Source organism: Ursus maritimus, unplaced genomic scaffold (genome assembly GCF_017311325.1).
Source record: "Ursus maritimus isolate PB19 unplaced genomic scaffold, ASM1731132v1 scaffold_32, whole genome shotgun sequence".
In the NCBI taxonomy this organism is placed as follows: Eukaryota; Metazoa; Chordata; class Mammalia; order Carnivora; family Ursidae; genus Ursus; species Ursus maritimus.
The window spans coordinates 654,369-672,696 of NW_024425786.1; the positions used below are offsets into that span (position 1 = coordinate 654,369).

The window sequence follows — 18,328 nt, forward strand, 5'->3', positions numbered from 1 at the left end:
GGGGGGGGGGGCGCTCAGCCTGTGCTCAGCTTGATGTGGGGGGCCTGGGGCCAGGACACCCCAATTTCCCCACAGTTCCTTGCGGTGAGGATGCAGTCCTCAGAGGCCAAGACCCAGGAGGGTTTTTCTTGGCTGGTCCTGGAGAAATGGGGTAAACCACGGCCCGAATGTAAATAGCACCCCCAAGAGCAGGCTGAGCCTGAGGAGCCCGGGGCCGTGGGTGCGTCTTGGGTTTGCTCGGGCATGGCTGAGGCGGGAAGGCTGAGAAGGGCAGGCCGCTGTGCCCTGCAAGGCCTCCAAAGGGACTGGGATGGGGGTTGGGGCAAGGGAGGCCCAGGAGCGAGCGAGCGCCTAGACAGGAGTCGGGGGAGGCTGGTGGTGCCAGCAGAAGGGACAGCGTGGGGCAGGTGGTGCCCCAGGCGGTGGCAAGCACCCCCTCTCCCCTGCCAGAGCGACGCCCTGTCCAGCCCTGTCCAGTGAGACAGGGAGCTGGAGACCTGGCAGGCCAGGAAGAACCCGGCCAACATGGGGTCAGAAGCCACCCTTCTCCCATCCTCCTCCCAGAGAACGCGGGCCTGAGGCCCCTCCAGGCAGCACAAGGGCAGGACTAGTCCGCCAGGGGCCAGCTGTGGAAAAGACATACCAGAGCTTTCCTCCAAGAATATTTTACTACGTCTTAAAACGTGTTCACAACCTGGTACAAAACCCACTGTAGCCAAGAGCTCTGGGGGGCCTGGGGCCACGGATGCCCTGAGGGGCAGGAAGGTGGAAAGCAAGAGCCTGAAGACTGAACGTAGAAAAATCCCCGCCCTCCGCCCCCCTCCATTCCACGTCAAAGCCAGTACCCTAGTGGCGCAGCCGCCAGCGGGGACCACGCGGGTCTGTGTGCTGCGGGCATGCTGTCCGCACCGGCCATCCGGGGACGCCCGCCCACTCCTTGCAGGGCAAGTCTGACACATCTGAAAAAACACAGCCTTCCCTTCCACAACAAGGAAAATGTGATTTAATTCTACAAATTTACAAGCCAAGATAAAATAAAAATAAAATGTGGAAAAGCAAATGAGACGGGCAGTCTGAGACTGGAGGTGGAGATCCGTGNGCGCCGGCCTGCAGCAGCTGCGTCCGCTCAGAGCAGGGCCCGGGTCTGGACCCCCACGCTGCCTCCGGCACCGGCCCTGGTCCCGGCTGAGTCTTGCTGGGCGGACCCCGCGGGGCTGCTGTGGGCTCCGTGCTGAACCTCAGAACTTGAGGCTGAAGCCAGGGCCCGCAGCCGAGGCCCCCTGGTTTGTGGTCGTGAGGTGGAAACCCGTCTCCTTCAGGTCGTCGTCGCCCTGGGGAGCAAGTGGCACCGTGGGGCCCTGGTCGGGCCAGCCCCGCCTCGGGGAGCCCCCACAACACCTTCCCTCCTTTGCCAGCCCTGCCCCTCACCAGCTGGCTGTAGCCCAGGCCTCCCTCTGGGGGCCGTGGGCTCGTGCCACGCTTCACCCTTTGCTGCTCACTCTTGGCGGGCCACGTGGGAAACATTGAGGGGTCGATGGGGAGGGGGGTCTCTCGGAAATACTCATGCTTGAGGCCGTCCTCTGCACTGACTCTCCGCCCAGGGAAGTAGGTCAGGAACCTGGGGGAACAAGAGCAGTTGGCACCCAGCACAGGGGCGGGAGGGGGCACGGGGGGGGACCACAGGTTCACACACTTGTTCATGAGGTCGAAGCCCTGGTCTGAGAGCAGGGCCCCAAAGCGTTTGCGGAGATTGTTATAGGGATATTCAGTGAAGGTCATCTTCTTGACCGCGGGGAGGTCGTTGTAGCCAGGCCAGATTTTCTCACTGGGGGTCCCCAGGTCCTGAGGGTGAGAGAGACAAGAAGGTCTCAGAACGGCCACAGCCGGCAGGCGGGCGCCCTCCAGGCGGGACACAGACGCACCTTAAACACTTTGTTGATCTGATCGATCTCCGACTTCCCAGGGAACAGCGGCTTCTGGGTCAGCAGCTCCCCAAAGATGCAGCCCACCGACCACATGTCCACAGCCGTGGAGTACTCCTGGGAGGCCAGGGCACGCTCAGGGCGCTGGTGGGGCAGCGAGCACGGGCGGGCCCCCAGCCCCCAGCACTCACCTTGGCGCCAAGCAGCAGCTCCGGGGCACGGTACCACAGGGTCACCACGACTGGGGTGTAGGCCTTCAGAGGGGACCCGTATTCCCTCGCCAGCCCGAAGTCCCCGACCTGCAAGGATGGCGGGCGGGCTGTGGGCAGGCCCGAGGCCCGGGGTTGGGCGCGCCGTGGGCTGAGGCGCGGGGGCTCACCTTGAGGATGCCCGCGTGGCTCAGCAGCAGGTTGGACGTCTTGAGGTCCCGGTGCAGGATCCAGTTGTCGTGCAGGTGCTTCACACCGCGCAGCAGCTGGATCATCAGCGTCTTCACCTCCCCTAGAGGGCAGCGGGTCACTGTCCTAGGTCCTGCGCCCGTCTCAGCAGCGACCAGGCTTCGTGGGGTGCGTTCGTCCTGGGAACGCCCCCGGCTCAGCACGCCCCGCCCCCCGCAGCACACAAGCCCTCGGGCGCACGCCGCTCCCGCACACGGTGGGATGGGGTCAGAGCTACGAGGTCAGGGACACCGCCCGCAGCCTGGGCAGCCCAAGGGTGGGATGCTCCTCGTGCGGCACACTAGTCAGAGGGCCACATCCGTAGGAGTAACTCGGGGCTGCAGGAGGCCCCGTGCCCGCGGGACCCACCTGGCAAGAAAGGCTGCTTCATGGTCTCCATCAGGCTCTTGAGGTCGTGCTCCACGTAGTTCATCACGATGTAGATCTTGTCCATGTTGCTGCCCACGACTATTTCCTGAAACACAGAAGCAGGTCTGTGGGTGCCGTGCTCACCCCAGGACCCCCTCTGCAACCGCTGACCCCCGCGGCAGAGACACGCAGAGACGGCAGGGACCTATGAGGTGTGATGACCAGCAGGGGCCCCCACTTCTCCACAACACAGGGGAGTGTGAGCCACAGGGGCCCCGGGGCGCAGGCCGGAGCGGCGTACCCTGACCGTGACAATGTTGGGGTGCTGCGCCTTCAAGATGGTGTTGATCTCCCGGAGAGATGTGATCGGAAAGCCCTCTTTCTCCTTCTCCATCTTCAGCCGCTTCAAGGCCACAATTTCATCTGAAAACAATTCAAAGACCGGCTGAGAAAACCATCTTCCATTCCACAAACACACAACTGGCTGGAACTTGGGGAGCGCTTCCTGTTGCGTGCTGAGAAGTCTCGTTCTCACTGGGGAGTCCCGCATCACGTCAGCACCAAGAAAAAAAGCCTAGACCTGGTGCCTGACAGAAACAGGCGGCCTATTTCCAGACCAGTTTTTGTCCAAAACAGCTACGGAGGCCTTTTCCCATCCCTCTCCCTACCCCTACTGTGACGTGCCAGGAGACACGGCAAACCTCAACATCCCAACAGAGAAACATTCACCAGGGTCTCAGGATTTCAGGTGGCCTCCCTGAGTTTCCAAGACCCAGATGTGGGTGCTGGGGAAGCTTCCGGTCCACGGCTGCCACACCTGCTCAGGTGTTAGCACTCAAAGCCCTGCCCTCTGGAGCCGAGGCATCTGCTGTCACAGCAAGCAGCAGAGCCTCACCGTCAGGCTGACCTCTGGACTCCACAGACACCAAGGAGTCAACTGCTCAGGGGCCCCTGAGTCATTAGCTGGTGTTTGTCAGGTAAGGCGAGGCCATGACCGGATATCTGGGGAGGGAAGACTCCCAGGAGAGCAGAAACTGTGTTCAATGACCTTGACACTGACGGTGCCAAGAGCCAGGATGGCCCAGGCTTGGACCTCAGTCCCTGCAAGCTGGCTGTGGCCGGAGCAGGACGCCCGGCCTCCCTCCCTCCCCAAGCCCACACGCGGGGCCAGCAAGGCCGCGCACGACAAACACGCCCGCCAGGCCCGAGAAAGTGCGGTGGGTGCACCCGAGGACAATGCTCCTCAGGAGAAATTCCTTTCCGCCCGAGGACAGGTTCTCCGTGCCACCTAGCTCCTGCCCCACATCTGCCCTCCCCGCCCTTGGGGGACCACTCGAAACTGCACCCACCTGTTTTCTTGTCTTTTGCTCTGTACACCACCCCGTAAGTGCCTTCTTCGATCCTGTTCAGGCACTGGAACTCCTCCACGCTCCGACAACCCTGGAAGGAAGCATGCCGTGGGGACGCAGCAGCCGTGGCCGCGCTCACGCCTGCCTGGAGCCGGTGCTCCAGTCCCTGCCCGGAATGTGTATGGTGGCGGAAGCCCTCCCCCCTTCTTCAGTGAGCATGTGCTCCTGGGTTAAGAAATAAAACCGATGTGGACAAAACCTGGTCCCAGGCACGTCCTTGAGCCAGGCCTGGCCTGCCTGCCCTGCACTAAGGTAACACCAAGGACAACAGCGCCCGCGGCACCACACCACCAAAGCCCCGGCACCTTCCCTCATGGCATGGGTGACCCTGGCAGCAGACGCCCACACCAGGGGCCCCGGGGGTACTCTCCACCCCCAGCCTTGTCCACTGTCAGCAAGACCGAGCCAGTCCCTCAGTGGGGGGACGCCTGACCTGCAGGGCAGGGAGGTACTTGGGAAGCTCCTGTTTGAGTTCAATGGGTGACAAGGCGGGAGAGTCGGGCACAAAGTCGCCTTCGGTCAGGGCGCTGCTCTGCGGAGTGCCCTCGCCAGCTTCTTCCTCCCCTTCCTCACTGTCTCCGGAGTCTCGGTCAAATCGGGACTCTGGAACTTCAAACATTAAACCCAACTGTGGAACCAGAAATAAGCTAGGTCATCGCCCCTCGCGTGCTCTGAGGCGGGGGGACACCGAGTGCGCGTCAGAGTCGCACAGGAGCGACCCCAGATGCTGCACACAGCGGCACATCCCACCACCCCGGACAGAGGGCACTGGGGTCTTGGGGTTCGCCAGCTCAGCCGGGAACACTGTGAGCTGCTGACTAGAGCCGGGGCTCAAAGGCAGCTCACCCGGAACGCCTGTCAGGCCCTGAGGGCACGGCCCGGCTGCTGGCTACGGCAAAGTGCCGGCCCTGCGGCTGGAACGGAGCTAAGAGGTCGGGGCGGGGGGCACCCCCTGCCGTGTCTAAACCATGGGGACGTTCAGGACGACATTCAGTTAGCGCTGCCCCCGTCAGGGGTGCTGGCCCTCCACAGTCACAACTGGGTCTCTCAGGGAGCCGGCTGCCTGAGCCCCGGGGGCGGGCTGCGCACACAGGACGGTGATCTGCGGGCTTAGCAAGGGTCACGTGCTGAGGGGCAGCCGAGGGAAGGACCGCCCAGCGGGGGTGCCGCTCACCGACCAGGACGTGGTTCTCACTCTCCCGCTCCCCATCCTCACTCATCTCGTCCTCGCTCACTTCCTCTGCAAGACAGAGCGGGCGTTTGCTCAGACCTGCAGGGCTACGGCCCCGCGTGGGGCTGGGCTCTGCTTCTTTCTGGGGCTCGTCTGACACTCCGCGAGCACAAACAAGGGTCTGCTTTAGCGAACGGAAAGCAAGAACCACTGTAAGTCATCAATTTTGGGGTCTCATGTGAGTCCCAGATACCAAGGCATTTTCCATTTGGAAATCTTTTTAAATTCAGAGTTCAAGTGATTTCTCTGCAGTTCCTAAACACCAAACAAAACCATTGGAACCCTGTGCCCTCCTCACCAGCTGACTGTCCAGACGCGTCCTCGGAGTTGCTCCCTGTCTCCTCTTCCTCCTCCTCTTCCTCCTCCTCCTCTGATTCTTCACTGCTGCTCCCCTCCTCCTCCTCCTCCTCTTCCTCCTCCTCCTCCTCTTCTTCCTCCGAACCCGACCCTGATTCCGCTTCGGGAAGAAAACAGCCGGAAGTGCACAGTACGGACTGGTGGGCCCTCCCCTCGCGGCGGCGGAGCCAGCGGTTACCTGATGAGGACTCGGCCGAGCTGGTTTTCCTTTCACTGTCACTGACGTCTTGTAGGTCGGACAGCAGGTCTCTCTCTTCCATTTTCTCTTCTTTTACTTACAAAACAAACCATCAAAGGTGAATTGGGAAGTGTTTTACAACAAACGAGACCCGATGGCATCTTTCACGAAGAGACTAAGTGTGGTCTGTGTGACACACGGGTCCCCCACAGAGCTGAAAGACCACTCTCAAAGACCCGTAACAAACATCTCCACCGACAAATACAAACATGCTTCACCCAAAGGACGATCCCACCACGTGATACGGGAGTACGCTAGCCTATCCTCTCATTGCACAAAAAAAGCAAGTTCTTGTGCTAACGTATTTGTCAGCGGAGAGCCACGCCATGCTGGCCCCCAGGGAGGCACCGTATGCCCTCACCTGGCTTCCGGCCGTCAGTCAGCTCAAACCTCTCTCGGGGAGGCCGTAGCGGGCTGCGACTCCAGTGGCTTGCCTTCACTTTGTCGCCATAGTCTTCTCTCATCGTTCGGTGATGTGCAGAAACTGGGGCACAAAACACAGGGGGAGGCAGAGCTGGCACTGCCCTCTCCAGCAAGGCCCCATCTCGGTCAGGTCTCACCCGTACGCTTGCTGGTGGGGACACACAACACGTGCTAGTAGCTCTGGCGACAAGAGGCCTGGAGGCCGCGAGCTGTCCCTGAGGACCCATGTGGACCTTCCAGACTCTCCTCCATTGATCAGAAAGGAAGGGGCCACGACCCACCTCTTTGAGCCTGTGCCTGACCATGTGGGCAGCAGACATAGCTGTCCAGCACCAGGCCTGGGAAGGCCCCAGCTGCACACCCTCACCTCACACCTGAAGTGACCGCAGCCTTCCTCGGCGAGGAATTACGCAGTCAGGCTCAACTCCTGAGCCCCACATCCTGTCCCCACTTTGCTCGGCCACCGTCCAGAGCACCTCATCCCTCAGTGTGCAGCCCTGAGCTCACCCATGGGAGCAGCACCCCAACTGCGGGGTGTACCCACACGCACCTTCCCTCCGGGCCTCGCGCTCCTTGCGCCGCTCCTCGGCCCGCCGCTCCCGCTCCTTCTGTTCCCGCTGCTCCTTCTGCTGCTCACGCATCTTTCGTTCTCTCTCCCGCTTCCTCTCCAGCTGCTCAAGGCGGTCCCTGCAACAAGCACAGGTCAACTCTCCCCACAAACACAAAGTTTTCTTTTTTACCCCAAGTGCTTTTTGTTCAAATTTAAAAATCGCCCACTTAGGTTATTCAAACCATAAAGGGCTTTTTAAAAGCAGAAGATGTACATACACACACCCTGACAGCCACAATAAAGCAAGGGGTGCCTGGGTGGCTCAGTCACTTAAGCGTCCGACTCTTGACTTCAGCTCAGATCATGACCTCAGGGTCGTGAGACTGAGCCCTGCGTCGGGCTCTGTGTTCAGCACAGAGTCTCGTCTCCCTCTCTCTGCATCTCCTTGCCCCATTTGTGCGTTCTCTCTCTCAAATAAAATCTTTTTTTTTTAAAAAACATTTTCATTTACTTGACAGAGAGAGAGAAGCAGACTTCCTGCTGAGCAGGGAGCCCAATGTGGGACTTGATCCCAGGACCTGGGGATCATGACTTGAGATGAAGGCAGAGGCTTCACTGACTAGCTACCCAGGCGCCCATCAAATAAATAAAATCTTAAAAACAAAAACAAAACAAGAATAAAGCAAAACGCTGGCACAATCAGATAACTGCCAGTGAGGAATGAGCCCGCTGCTTCCAGATGCGTGTTCAGCAGACCTGCTAGGTATGGATGACAGCACAGTTTAAATCCACCTTTATCACTAAGTTCTCAGGGGCTACAAGAGGGGGTGGAAGAGTCCACCTGGGGGAGAAGGGGAAGAGCAGCTAGACTTAGGCTTGGGGCCCCATCCGACCCTCCTCACTAGATTCTGTGGCAGACAGACCCGGAGGTGATTCCCCAGCCCAGCCCAGTCTGGTGTGCAAGTCAGCGGGCATGAGTGTGGGACGTGAAGGGCAGTGGGGAAAGCTGCTTTACGAAGGCGGCCAGAGTCATCCGAGTACTGCAGTGTGCGTGGCTGACTGTACCACAAAGCAGCCACACAGTGAAAACTGGCCAGTTGCAGTGAATTTTCATGTCCTAAAGAGTTATGTCCAAATATAAAAGAGGTAATACATTAAAAAAAAAAAAGGGAGTACCAGTATACACAAACAGAAATGGACACAAACAATGGTGAAAACGGAACAAGGCCCGTGGTCCAGTCACAGGTACTGAACCAGCTTTGGGGCCATCAAAGACATCATGTTACCACTGTGGAAGGCTGGGGTTCTGGGAACTACTCTGTAAGCGCCTGAGTCCACACTGTTGTGAGATAAAAGCTATAACGTAACATGAAGAACCACAGAATTCCATTTTTCATAAATGTATGAAACCGCAACCATCACCCGAGCCCGTTTTAAAACATGCCCAGCCTGACGAGCCGCTCGTACCCACCTGCGGCCCGCTCCTCGCCTGCCCCACGAACCTGCTTGTCTGCTTGGGATTCCATGGATATCCCTTCTGCTTGCTTTGGGTTGCGTCGGCTTTGCTCTTCTGCTTTCTGGGGGTAGAAGCTCGGATGCTGACCTGACAACTTCCTTCTCTGTTATCAGTGCTTAAAAACCAAAACATCTCACTCCACGCACAGCCTTTTCTGCACCACTGACTTTGGGCACACTGCTTGTTTCCATTCAGTTCAACATGTTTTCTTTTCTTTCCTTTTTTTCCAGGAGGCTCCATGTTCAGTGAGGCGCCCAACGCAGGGCTTGAACTCATGACTCTGAGATCAAGACCCAAGTCGAGATCAAGTCAGACGCTTAACTGACTGAGCTACCCAGGCACCCCTTTCCTTTTAATTTCTTCTTTGGACCACAGGTTATTCGGAAAAGGACCGCTGGAGTGTGTACCCTGCAGCCGTGGTGGACGCTTTATGCCAGGTCAGTGAGACTGAGCCGGGGCGGGCTATTTTCCAGATGTTTTATATCCTTGTCTCTAGTTGTTCTGTCAACGACGACAACGTGGTACGGAGATTCCCAACTAGCGTCGATGAGCTGCCTGTTTCCCTTTTAGCTGTCAGGCACGTACACATTCGCCAGCGCCACTTCTGCTGTGTGGACCCTTCTGTCTGTGGGAAGCCCCGTCGGTGCCGCTCTGACTTCTGTCAGGTGACTCTGATGTCTCGCCGCAGCCACTTGTGCTCAGCAGCTGCTATGGGTGTGGGACGTCTTTGTCCATACGTTTACTTTTGACCTATTTTTGTCCCGGACTAAGAGGTTCTCCTTACAGACAACATACTAGATCTTGCTTTGCTATCAAAGAACCTCTCCTCTGGGGTATAGAAACCACTCCATGTTTCACGTAATTATGTATTTGGCTGAATTTACTTCTTGTTGCTGTTGTTTTAAATTTTGTGTCTTCTGTCTTTTTGGGTCCTGTTTCTCCGTTTTTGGTTTTAAATACAGATTTTTAGAACAGCACGTTAATTCCTCTGTTCGTATTACTCTGTCAGTTATTTTCTTAGGGCTGCTCTAGCACGGGCAGCATGGACCTTACCAGATTACTACTTACTTCATTCCAGTGAGTGCGGCTCTGCTCTGACAGAGCTCCCGCCCTCCCTTCTTTGTGCAGCCTACACACGCTACGTCACGACGTACATTTTAACAATCACTGTTTTACGCAATTGTGTGTCTCTTATAGAAATTAAGAGAAGATGTGCGAAGAAACATTTACGGATTCTGTTATGTTAACCTGAGCCTTTACTATATCCAGTGCTCATCTTTTCTTCCCGAATTGGATGCCTTCTGCTGTCATTTCCAGGCAACATGAAGGTCTTCCCTGAGTATTTAGGGCGGGTCTTGCTAAAAATGAATCCCACCAGTTCACCCTTATTCCTGAGCCCTCACTTTCAGAGAACAGTTTTGCTGGATACAGAATTCCTGGTTGCCAGGTTTCTTTCGGCAGTGGGACCATGCCATTCCACCACCTTCTGCCCCCGCTGATTCTGAGAAGTCAGCCGCCAATCACACTGAAGCCCCCCCTTCTGCGTAGATTTTTTTCTCCTGCTGCCTTTCAAGATTTTCCCTTTGGCTTTCACCAGTTTTACTGTGATGTGACTTTATCCTTATGTGGGGTACTGAGCTTCTTGGATGTGTAGATAAATGTTTTTCATCAAATCTGGGAAATTTTCAGACATTATTTAAAAAAATCTTTGTGCTGCTTCCCTCTTCTCTCCTGGGGCTGCCCATTACATGGATGTGGGAACAACGCATGCTGTCCCATAGATTGTTCAGACTCTGTTCATCTTTTGTCAATTCTCTCCACTCTTCAGAAAGCATAATTTCTGTTGCTCCGTTTCAAATTCCTTACTAATGTGGAACACTTGCTTTCTACTGATGTTTTTCTTCCTTAATCCTTTCCTATTTATGTCTCAAAACTTTTTGTTGAAAATTGGACATACTTCAGGGGCACTCTAACAAAATCTTTTTTTTTTTTTTTTTAATTTATTTGACAGAGAGAGAGAGCACAAGCAGGGGGAGCAGCAGGCAGAGAGAGAGGGAGAAGCAGTCTCCCCACTGACCAAGGAGTCTGACACAGACCTTGATCCCAGGACCCTGGGATCATGACCTGAGCCGAAGGCAGACGCTTAACCGACTAATCGACCCAGGCGCCCCCTCAACAAAATCTTAAAAAAAAGGAAGAAGAAGAAGAAAAAAGAAAATTGGACATTTCAGATAACATATGTAGCAACTTTGGATTCACTTTTTCCTCTCCGTTCCTGCTGTTTGGTGACATGCCATGCTAAATCTGTGAACTCTGTCTCCCGTCTAGAGTGCAGCCACTACTGATTTTTTTCCCCATACGTTTTTATTTTCAAGCTTGGCTTCCTCGGAGCCACCACTGTGTGTGCACAGCTGCCAGCCCACCCTAAACAGAGTCAACACAGGGCCTGGCAAACGTGGGTGTTGCACATGCCAGCAGTGAACCTGGACACAAAGCTCTGCTTGCCTCGTGATCTCAGACCTTTACCTGAAGACTCAGATCCTCCCACACCATCTTCACGAGAGAACACAGGCTCTTGTCACACCTTCTTCAGTCAGCCCTTCGGCCTTGGCTGCTGGGAATGTTGGCAACATCTACCCTCCTACTTCTCCCTCCCTTGTAGCAGGCCAGCCACCAAGCTTCCTTTGGAAATGACCTCAATATACAGAGGTGGCCCTACTGTCCACACCTGGCCCATGTGAACGGATCTGGAGCTTAACAGATGCTTTCTCCTGGGAATCTAAGCCCACAGAGGTGTACTTGGAGACAAATGTCTAAGAGCCTGGTGTCTCAGCTCCCAGGCTTTAGGATTTCCTTTTGTTTTATTTGAAAGAACTACAGTCTATTTCTGCAGTCTACAGTCTATTAAAGAACCCTAAGCAATGTATTTCCTTAGTTTTCCTGGCTTAGGCCACCAAGAACAGAGCGTGGTACAGAGCATGCATTACTTGCCCAGTAATCACCCTAAACTAGACTTCTCTTGGGTGCAGATTCTGTCAGAACGTCTATACGTGCACTGGGCTATCTCCGAAGGAGGCTTACTAGGACTCGAACACAGTACTCCCCTTCCTGTCATGAGGCATGCCCCATCCTGATGCACCGAACTCAGAGGTATTTACAGTCCCTCCTCCCCTTTACCTGTCATCAGCTGAAAGGCCTAGGAAGATCACTTCTCCCTCCCTTTTTTCCCTCTCCACTGTTAGGTGTTTGTCCCCAAAATTTCATTCCGTGTGTCTGAATTCCTATCTCAGACCCAGCTCCTGCCAGTAATGCCCCTTCCTTCAGGTCCACATTACACTCTTATGCGGGGTCTCAAGAACTGCTGGCATGGCCTGGCTCCTGAGTACCTCCCCCAGAAGCCTCCACCTGGAGAAACTGACACACAGACTTCCACTCTCTTCATTATCTTTTCTCAGGAAGATTCACACCCATTTTTGTCTTCAAGATGCAGTGAAAACTCAATCCCTTCTGGACAAATCTCTTGGTTAACACCACTGCATATTTACTGACTCTGGGCCCACAAACCACTTCTGCATCACATCTGTGTTATGCTGTTGGGTTACTATGTGTTAAGATGGTCTCTTCTGGGGGCTCCCGGGTGGCTCAGTCATTAAGCTTCTGCGTTTGGCTCAGGTAATGATCTCAGGGTCCTGGGATCGAGCCCCACATCGGGCTCCCTGCTCAGCGGGAAGCCTGCTTCTCCCTCTCCCACTTCCCCTGCTTGTGCTTCCTCTCTCGCTGCGTCTCTCTCTGTCAAATAAATAAATTCTTAAAAAAAAAAAAAGATGGTCTCTTCTGCCACTCTGACGGGCTGCTGGCCCCAGGAGCGCTCCACTCCGTTCAGGATCTTTAGCAAACTGTGCTCACTCACCTCTCCCTTCTGGAGTGTTCCCGGGCCATCTCCCTCCTCTTCTGCCTCTCCCACTCTCTGCGAGCCTTATCCTGCTCCTCTCGGTGTCGTTTCCGCCGCTCGTGCTCTCGCTCTTTTTCCTTCGCTCTAGCGTGCTTCCCTAAGGAGAAAGAGTGTCAAGCAAAGGGGCCCAACTCCCAAAACTTAATTTGCAGATACCCAGTGAAGAAGAGAATAAATAATTAATGACCTAAATCCTCCATATCAGAGAAGAATAATGTGGTTACCACTGAATACAACTGTAACTTCATCCTGTCTTTCAACTTTCTGTATTAAACTATGACTGAACTATAGCTGACCCCTGAACAACACAGGGCAGGGGCACTGGCACCCCGGCGCAGCTGGAAATCCAAGGATAATTATGAATCCTGAACACTCAACTAACAGCCTACTGTTCATCAGAAGTTTTACTGACAACATAGCCTAGTGATTATCTGTTGTGTCATGTGTTCCCTACTGTACTCTTTCAACCATGTAAGCTACAGAAAAGAAACTACCGTTAGAAGAATTAGAAGGAAGTGAAAGTGTGTTTACGGCCCTGTCCTGCATTTACCAGAAAACACCCTTGTGAAAGCAGACCATGGAGTTCCAGCCTGTGTTGTTCAAGGGTCAGCTGTACACTGGTTTCATAATTAAAAAACACCACCACCGCCATCATCCATAAAGAACACAGGGCACAGTGCAGCTCCTGCTGGTGGGTTTCCGTCTCCTGTGACAGAACCATGTTTCTCAACTGCATTTACAACAATGAGATTTAAACCCAGGCGCCAGGCCACGTTTCCCAACACCCCTAAGAACCTCTCAATAGTGGCAGAAGATCAAACCCATTTGGACTTCATCAAGCATCTTTTTTTCCCCTTCAGTTAATTCAAATTCAACACTGAATTGCTATAAAAATTGCATATAAATCCCCTAATATTTACTAAGACAATATTACCTTTAGAAAAACTAACCCACAACAATGTAACAAGGGGAAAATAACACCAGAAGGGAAATGAAACCGCTATTCAGAATGATCTACAATAAGTTTATGCTTTCAGCTAAAATTTTACTTTCTTTTCTCTTTCAATTGTGCTCTGGAGAAGGTAGCAGGTCATGACATAGGAAACAGACCACACCCGAACATGAATCCAAAAAATAAATTAAATTAAATTAAATAAAGCTTCTGTACCCCCTTCTGCTGAATGGCTGCGATGCCTACGTTTCTCTTTCCTCTTTTCATCTTTCCTGTGATGAGCCTTTTCTTTCCGAGACATTTGCTGCGGTGGTTTGATAGCCAAAGAATCATCTTCCTCTCCTCTGAAATACACAACAGCATCACATCATGCTAGAGAGAGTAATGCAAGGAGCATCAGGGCACTGTGGAGCTTCTCCAACCCAGAAAAATGCAGGGTTCAGAACACAAAAAAGTTCAACGTGAACCATCATTTTAAACATTGTTAACTATGAAACTTAAGCCAAAACTGCTTATCCAATACAGACTCAGATCAAACGTATAAGTGAAAAATCAACATCTATGTGGTACAATGCCTCTCTTGGAAACTTTAGGGGGCGAAGGACATGTTCATTACCCTGATCATAATTGCTAAGTAGGTACAAATATGTCAAACTGCACGATTCATATATATATATATATATATATATATATATATATATATGCAGTTTGTCATTTATACATCAATAAAGCTGTTAAAAAAAGAAAAGGTACCACAATTTTAATAAAACTTAATGACCCTAAAGGTCCCTCAACAACAGCTTCAGCTGCATGTATGAATGAAACCCCCGGAGACTTCTTGATCTATGTCTCTGTGCCTTAGTTTCTGGTTAGGTTGGCTTTAATTATTTGATACTGGATAACTGAGTGCTGATGATGACTATGAGAAGGAATCAAGTGGTGCAGGGAAAAATGTTAGAACACACAGGCCTGGGTAGGACCATTTCTGCTTACCGGCCTTGCCCAATACCCTTCAGTACTCTAGTGTGGTTCACTTGTGCACAATTTTAGGCTATGATTTTACTAACCATCAAAAGCACACAGCACAATTACTTAGATGTTGTTTGTGTGGGGCGCCTGGGTGGCTCAGCTGGTTAAGCATCTGCCTGCAGGTCAGGTCATAATCTTAGGATCCTGGGACTGAGACCCGCGTCGAGCTCCCTGCTCAGCGGAGAGTCTGCTTCTCTCTATCCCTCTGCCCCTCCCCCTGCTCTTGCATGTGTGTGCGCTCTGTCTCAAAAAAATAAATAAAAATCCTTAAAAATAAGTAAAATGAACGAATGAAGTTTGTGAAAGGTGCGGACTTAACTGAAGGATCATTGCAAGGAAAGGGATATACACTCATTCAATTTTCATAAGAGGGGTGAGGTGGCAAGTGATAACACACAGAGTCCACCTCAACTGTGAGGTAAACCTAAAGTCATGACTACAAACGTTTTCAAAGTAACGTGGAGAAAGGCCAGACAGGACCCCAGCTATGCGGTGGGACCCAGCCGGCCTTCACAGTGAAGCACATGTGCAGCCTAGACGCTCGCCCTCACTGTACACCTCGCCCCCACCTGTCTTCCATGGAGTCCTCTCTTCTGTATGGTGAATTCCGTATTGTAATCTCCATGCGGTGGTCCCTCAGCTCCCCCTCCTCAAGGGAATCCCGCTTGGAATCCCGGTCATCAGACTAAGAAGCAAGGAGAAAGTCATTTTCCTCACAGGTAAGTGTCTTTTTAATGATAATTAAACCTTGCCAAGATCCAAAAACAAAGTTTCACATATGCTTTGAATGGGCCAATGTTACGAAATAAAAAAACTTTCACTCAAATCACATGATGCTAAAATTAAAATTCTCTGTAAACTCAGAACCTGAGATGAAGAATTTAAAACCAGCATATAGGACAAGGAATATTAGACTCTATGCCAAGTATGTTAGTTGTTTATATAAGCCGAAATTGAGCCTTGAAGTATATTTTATGCCAGATACTTCGTGATATTTCACAAATAGTTAAGAAGGGTCAGCGACTAATATTATCGTAAGAGGTACTTTTGCCAGTATCCCTTTCAAAATCACCAAAAGTTTCTCTGACTATGTTATTATGCAAACCAAAAAAGGAAAAGATAAAACATTAATATTAACCTCAGTGCGACTTCCTACTATACTAAACAGAGGGACGGTGTCACCAACACAAAAATACCCACACGAAAAAATTAGTCCAACTGCACTAATGAATTTAGGCTCAAAGTCCTTCATCCTCCGCGTAGATCCTGCCATCTATACACAGCTGTAGTGTGTTATCAACTTGTCCTCAACGTAAACTGAGTATTTGAATGTTTTTGTTAATTTTTAGAATAGATTTTGGGCTCACCTGCGACATTTGGAAGTACAAAAGAACTTCACCGAAGAAGCGTTGTTCTAATGGAAAAACGAGGGCAAAGAAATTAAATCTCCTTTAAGAAAACCACTTACTTAAAAAACATGGCTTACATTTTTTAAGCGTTTTATCTCTGCTTTCTCCTCTTGTTCCTTCCGTCGTTTCTTTTCCTGAAGAATTTCATCTAAAGTTTTCACTTTCCAAGAGTCCTTTTCATCACCCATTGGAGTTAAAACGCTGCAAAGAGGAAGAGGATCGAAGCTCCGTCAGGACACAGCAGCTCCGGCTCCGGCTCGCGCGCTGCTTCCAAACAAAACCCCGTGCAGGGGAGCGATGCCCGCGCTCAACCCCCTGCCATTCCTGTCATTCGCGCACGGTCCCGGGCGAGTTCCCTCGCCGCCGGTTACCTTTCTGCCAAAGCTAAGAACAGCCCCGCTGGGAGCTACATGAGATCGTCCGTGCAGAGCTCGCAGCTCGCTCCCCGGTCCTCCCCAGCACGGCGTTTGCCGTCAGGAGGGTCGCCGCCCCCATCACAGGGTCCGGGAGCCGGGGTGGGGCACACGACACGGCCGCGGCGCCGGGACCCTCACCCCCTGGGCTCAGCCGCCGCAAGCCGGGGCTCGGGCCCGACGCCGCCTCAACTCCCGGCTCCGCGCGGAGCGACGAGGCGGGAAGCGACGCCCGGACGCGAAAGATCAGGAAGCCGGCAGCGCCCGCCGCTCGTTCCGACCCTCCGCCACTCACCCCTGCACTGCTGCTGCTGCTGCCGCCGCCGCCGCCACCGGTTCCGGAGCCTGAGGAGAAACAGCTCCCGGCGCGCGCCAATAGCGTCGCCACTTCCTGCGTCGGCGCGGGCTGATGACACACGAGGGCGGAGCCCGCCGCCGGCTCGGGACCGAGCGGATCCGGCGCGCGGCCATTACGTTACTTCCGGCCTGGGATTCCCGCGGCCGCTCCCCCTCCCGCCGCGTTCCTGGACGGGGCGGGCGCTTACCCTCGCTCCCCGGCTCCCTTCCCTGCCGACCTTCGTGGTTTCAAAGGGCCACAGAGACAGGGAAGAGAACGGAAGACAGACAGGCGTCCACATGAATGGCATTGGAAGTGGAAAATGCAGAATGTGAGGAATTTGGGCATAAAGAGGGCGAGTGGAATGGAGACTGATTTTCCCGAGTTCTTGGGGACAGGAAAACCTTCACTTTTTCCTCCCTTCCTGCTGAAAACTGGGGGAGGCCACAGGAAGCAGCCGTGATCAGCTCAGTAGTGCAGACACAGGAGGGCCCCCCAATGAAGAGAACGCAGACGACACGGTTACCGTTTATTGTACTTTTGCAGAACCAGAGCCCCAGGTGGCTGATGTAGACAGAAATGGCGAGGAGGCATCATGTATCACCACAGCAGATTGAACAGCCGTTCTCAGAAAGTACTGATCTAGTCACTTGAACACTGAAACCGGTGAAATAAAGCAGCACCATACAAATCTTGTACAACGCACTTTCCGTTCTCCAGTTTTGTTTGGTATAAAGCAAATACTACTTGGTTCTGATGTCGACAATTATTGGCATAATTTTAAAGTTTTTCCCTGTGGGAAAGTCACCCTGACTGTGGCCCTCCCCAACCTAGAGCCCAGGACACCCCCTGAGCAGGTTCAGACTCAACTCACACATCTGCAAACAGACTAGAAATAGTCAATGAATGTATTTTACTCAAATGAAAACTGAAAAAAAAAAAAAAAAAAAACCACCCTGGGGGCACCCGGCTGGCTCAGTTTGTGGAGCATGTGCCTCTTGAGCTTACTGTGAGATGGAGCCCCACATTGGGTGGAGAGATTACTTAAAAATAAAATCTTTAAAATAGCGTGTTTGTTTTTTACCAATTAGAATAGTTTCCAACTCTGTTTGGAATCTGGGCATGGATCCAATGCCCCTCAAACCCAGAATCAGAACCCTCAGGAAAACTGGAATGCAGAGATGGCAAAGTTGAAGGTTTTTAACCTGAGCTGCAGCGAGGTCAGCATAACCTCACCCCTGCTCTGGGCTCCTCGGCCAGGACAGAGGGAACAGGCAGATTTACCAGGGGAGTTGGGGCATCCTTATTTATAAACTGAGGAAACGAAGAGGCCCCAACCAGAGCATGTACGGATTTTGTGAAAGAATGAAGCCCTTAGGGGCGCCTGGGTGGCACAGCGGTTAAGCGTCTGCCTTCGGCTCAGGGCGTGATCCCGGAGTTCTGGGATCGAGCCCCACGTCAGGCTCTTCCGCTATGAGCCTGCTTCTTCCTCTCCCACTCCCCCTGCTTGTTTCCCTCTCTCGCTGGCTGTCTCTATCTCTGTTGAATAAATAAATAAAATCTTAAAAAAAAAAAAAAGAATGAAGCCCTTAGTACAACATTGCTCAAAGGCAAAGGCAAAGATTTCTATCTGCAATAACATCCTTGCTTAATTTTTCCAACCCACTGGAACCGTGAAAATACTTCCAGGCCTTGGGAAAGCACATCACCAGACAGATGTAAAAAGCCATGTGGTGCGTGTGTCATCCCTACTGGCCCATCCGAGTGACCATTCACAGGCAGAA

General features: G+C 52.8%; 2 protein-coding genes across 5 annotated transcripts in view; both read right to left on the reverse strand.

Annotated features, from left to right (window-relative positions):
• Positions 1 to 1,127, reverse strand: part of LOC121106380 — a 2,202-nt gene extending 1,075 nt beyond the window's left edge. Inside the window, exon 1 of the mRNA XM_040645525.1 lies at positions 1,018 to 1,127. The gene's annotated coding sequence lies outside the window, so the exon portion shown is untranslated. The remainder of the gene's footprint in view (positions 1 to 1,017) is intronic.
• On the reverse strand, positions 981 to 16,619 carry CDK11A (cyclin dependent kinase 11A). 4 transcript variants are annotated; one of them, XM_040645643.1, is made up of 20 exons: positions 16,503 to 16,619; positions 15,872 to 15,995; positions 14,955 to 15,070; positions 13,573 to 13,700; positions 12,363 to 12,501; positions 6,937 to 7,073; positions 6,325 to 6,447; positions 5,904 to 5,993; positions 5,667 to 5,825; positions 5,312 to 5,377; positions 4,571 to 4,746; positions 4,078 to 4,168; positions 3,030 to 3,151; positions 2,729 to 2,834; positions 2,302 to 2,423; positions 2,114 to 2,221; positions 1,923 to 2,039; positions 1,694 to 1,842; positions 1,429 to 1,618; positions 981 to 1,331 (listed from the first exon to the last, which is right to left on the reverse strand). In XM_040645643.1, exons 2-20 carry the CDS (start codon positions 15,980 to 15,982, stop codon positions 1,239 to 1,241), a joined length of 2,343 nt encoding a protein of 780 aa, XP_040501577.1. In that variant the 5' UTR covers positions 15,983 to 15,995; positions 16,503 to 16,619; the 3' UTR covers positions 981 to 1,238. The 4 variants fall into 4 exon arrangements, with proteins under 4 accessions (XP_040501577.1, XP_040501575.1, XP_040501576.1 ...); XM_040645641.1 differs by having other exon boundaries at positions 5,904 to 5,999; XM_040645642.1 differs by lacking the exon at positions 16,503 to 16,619 and adding an exon at positions 16,349 to 16,367 and having other exon boundaries at positions 5,904 to 5,999.
• Between the last annotated feature and the right edge of the window lie 1,709 nt (positions 16,620 to 18,328).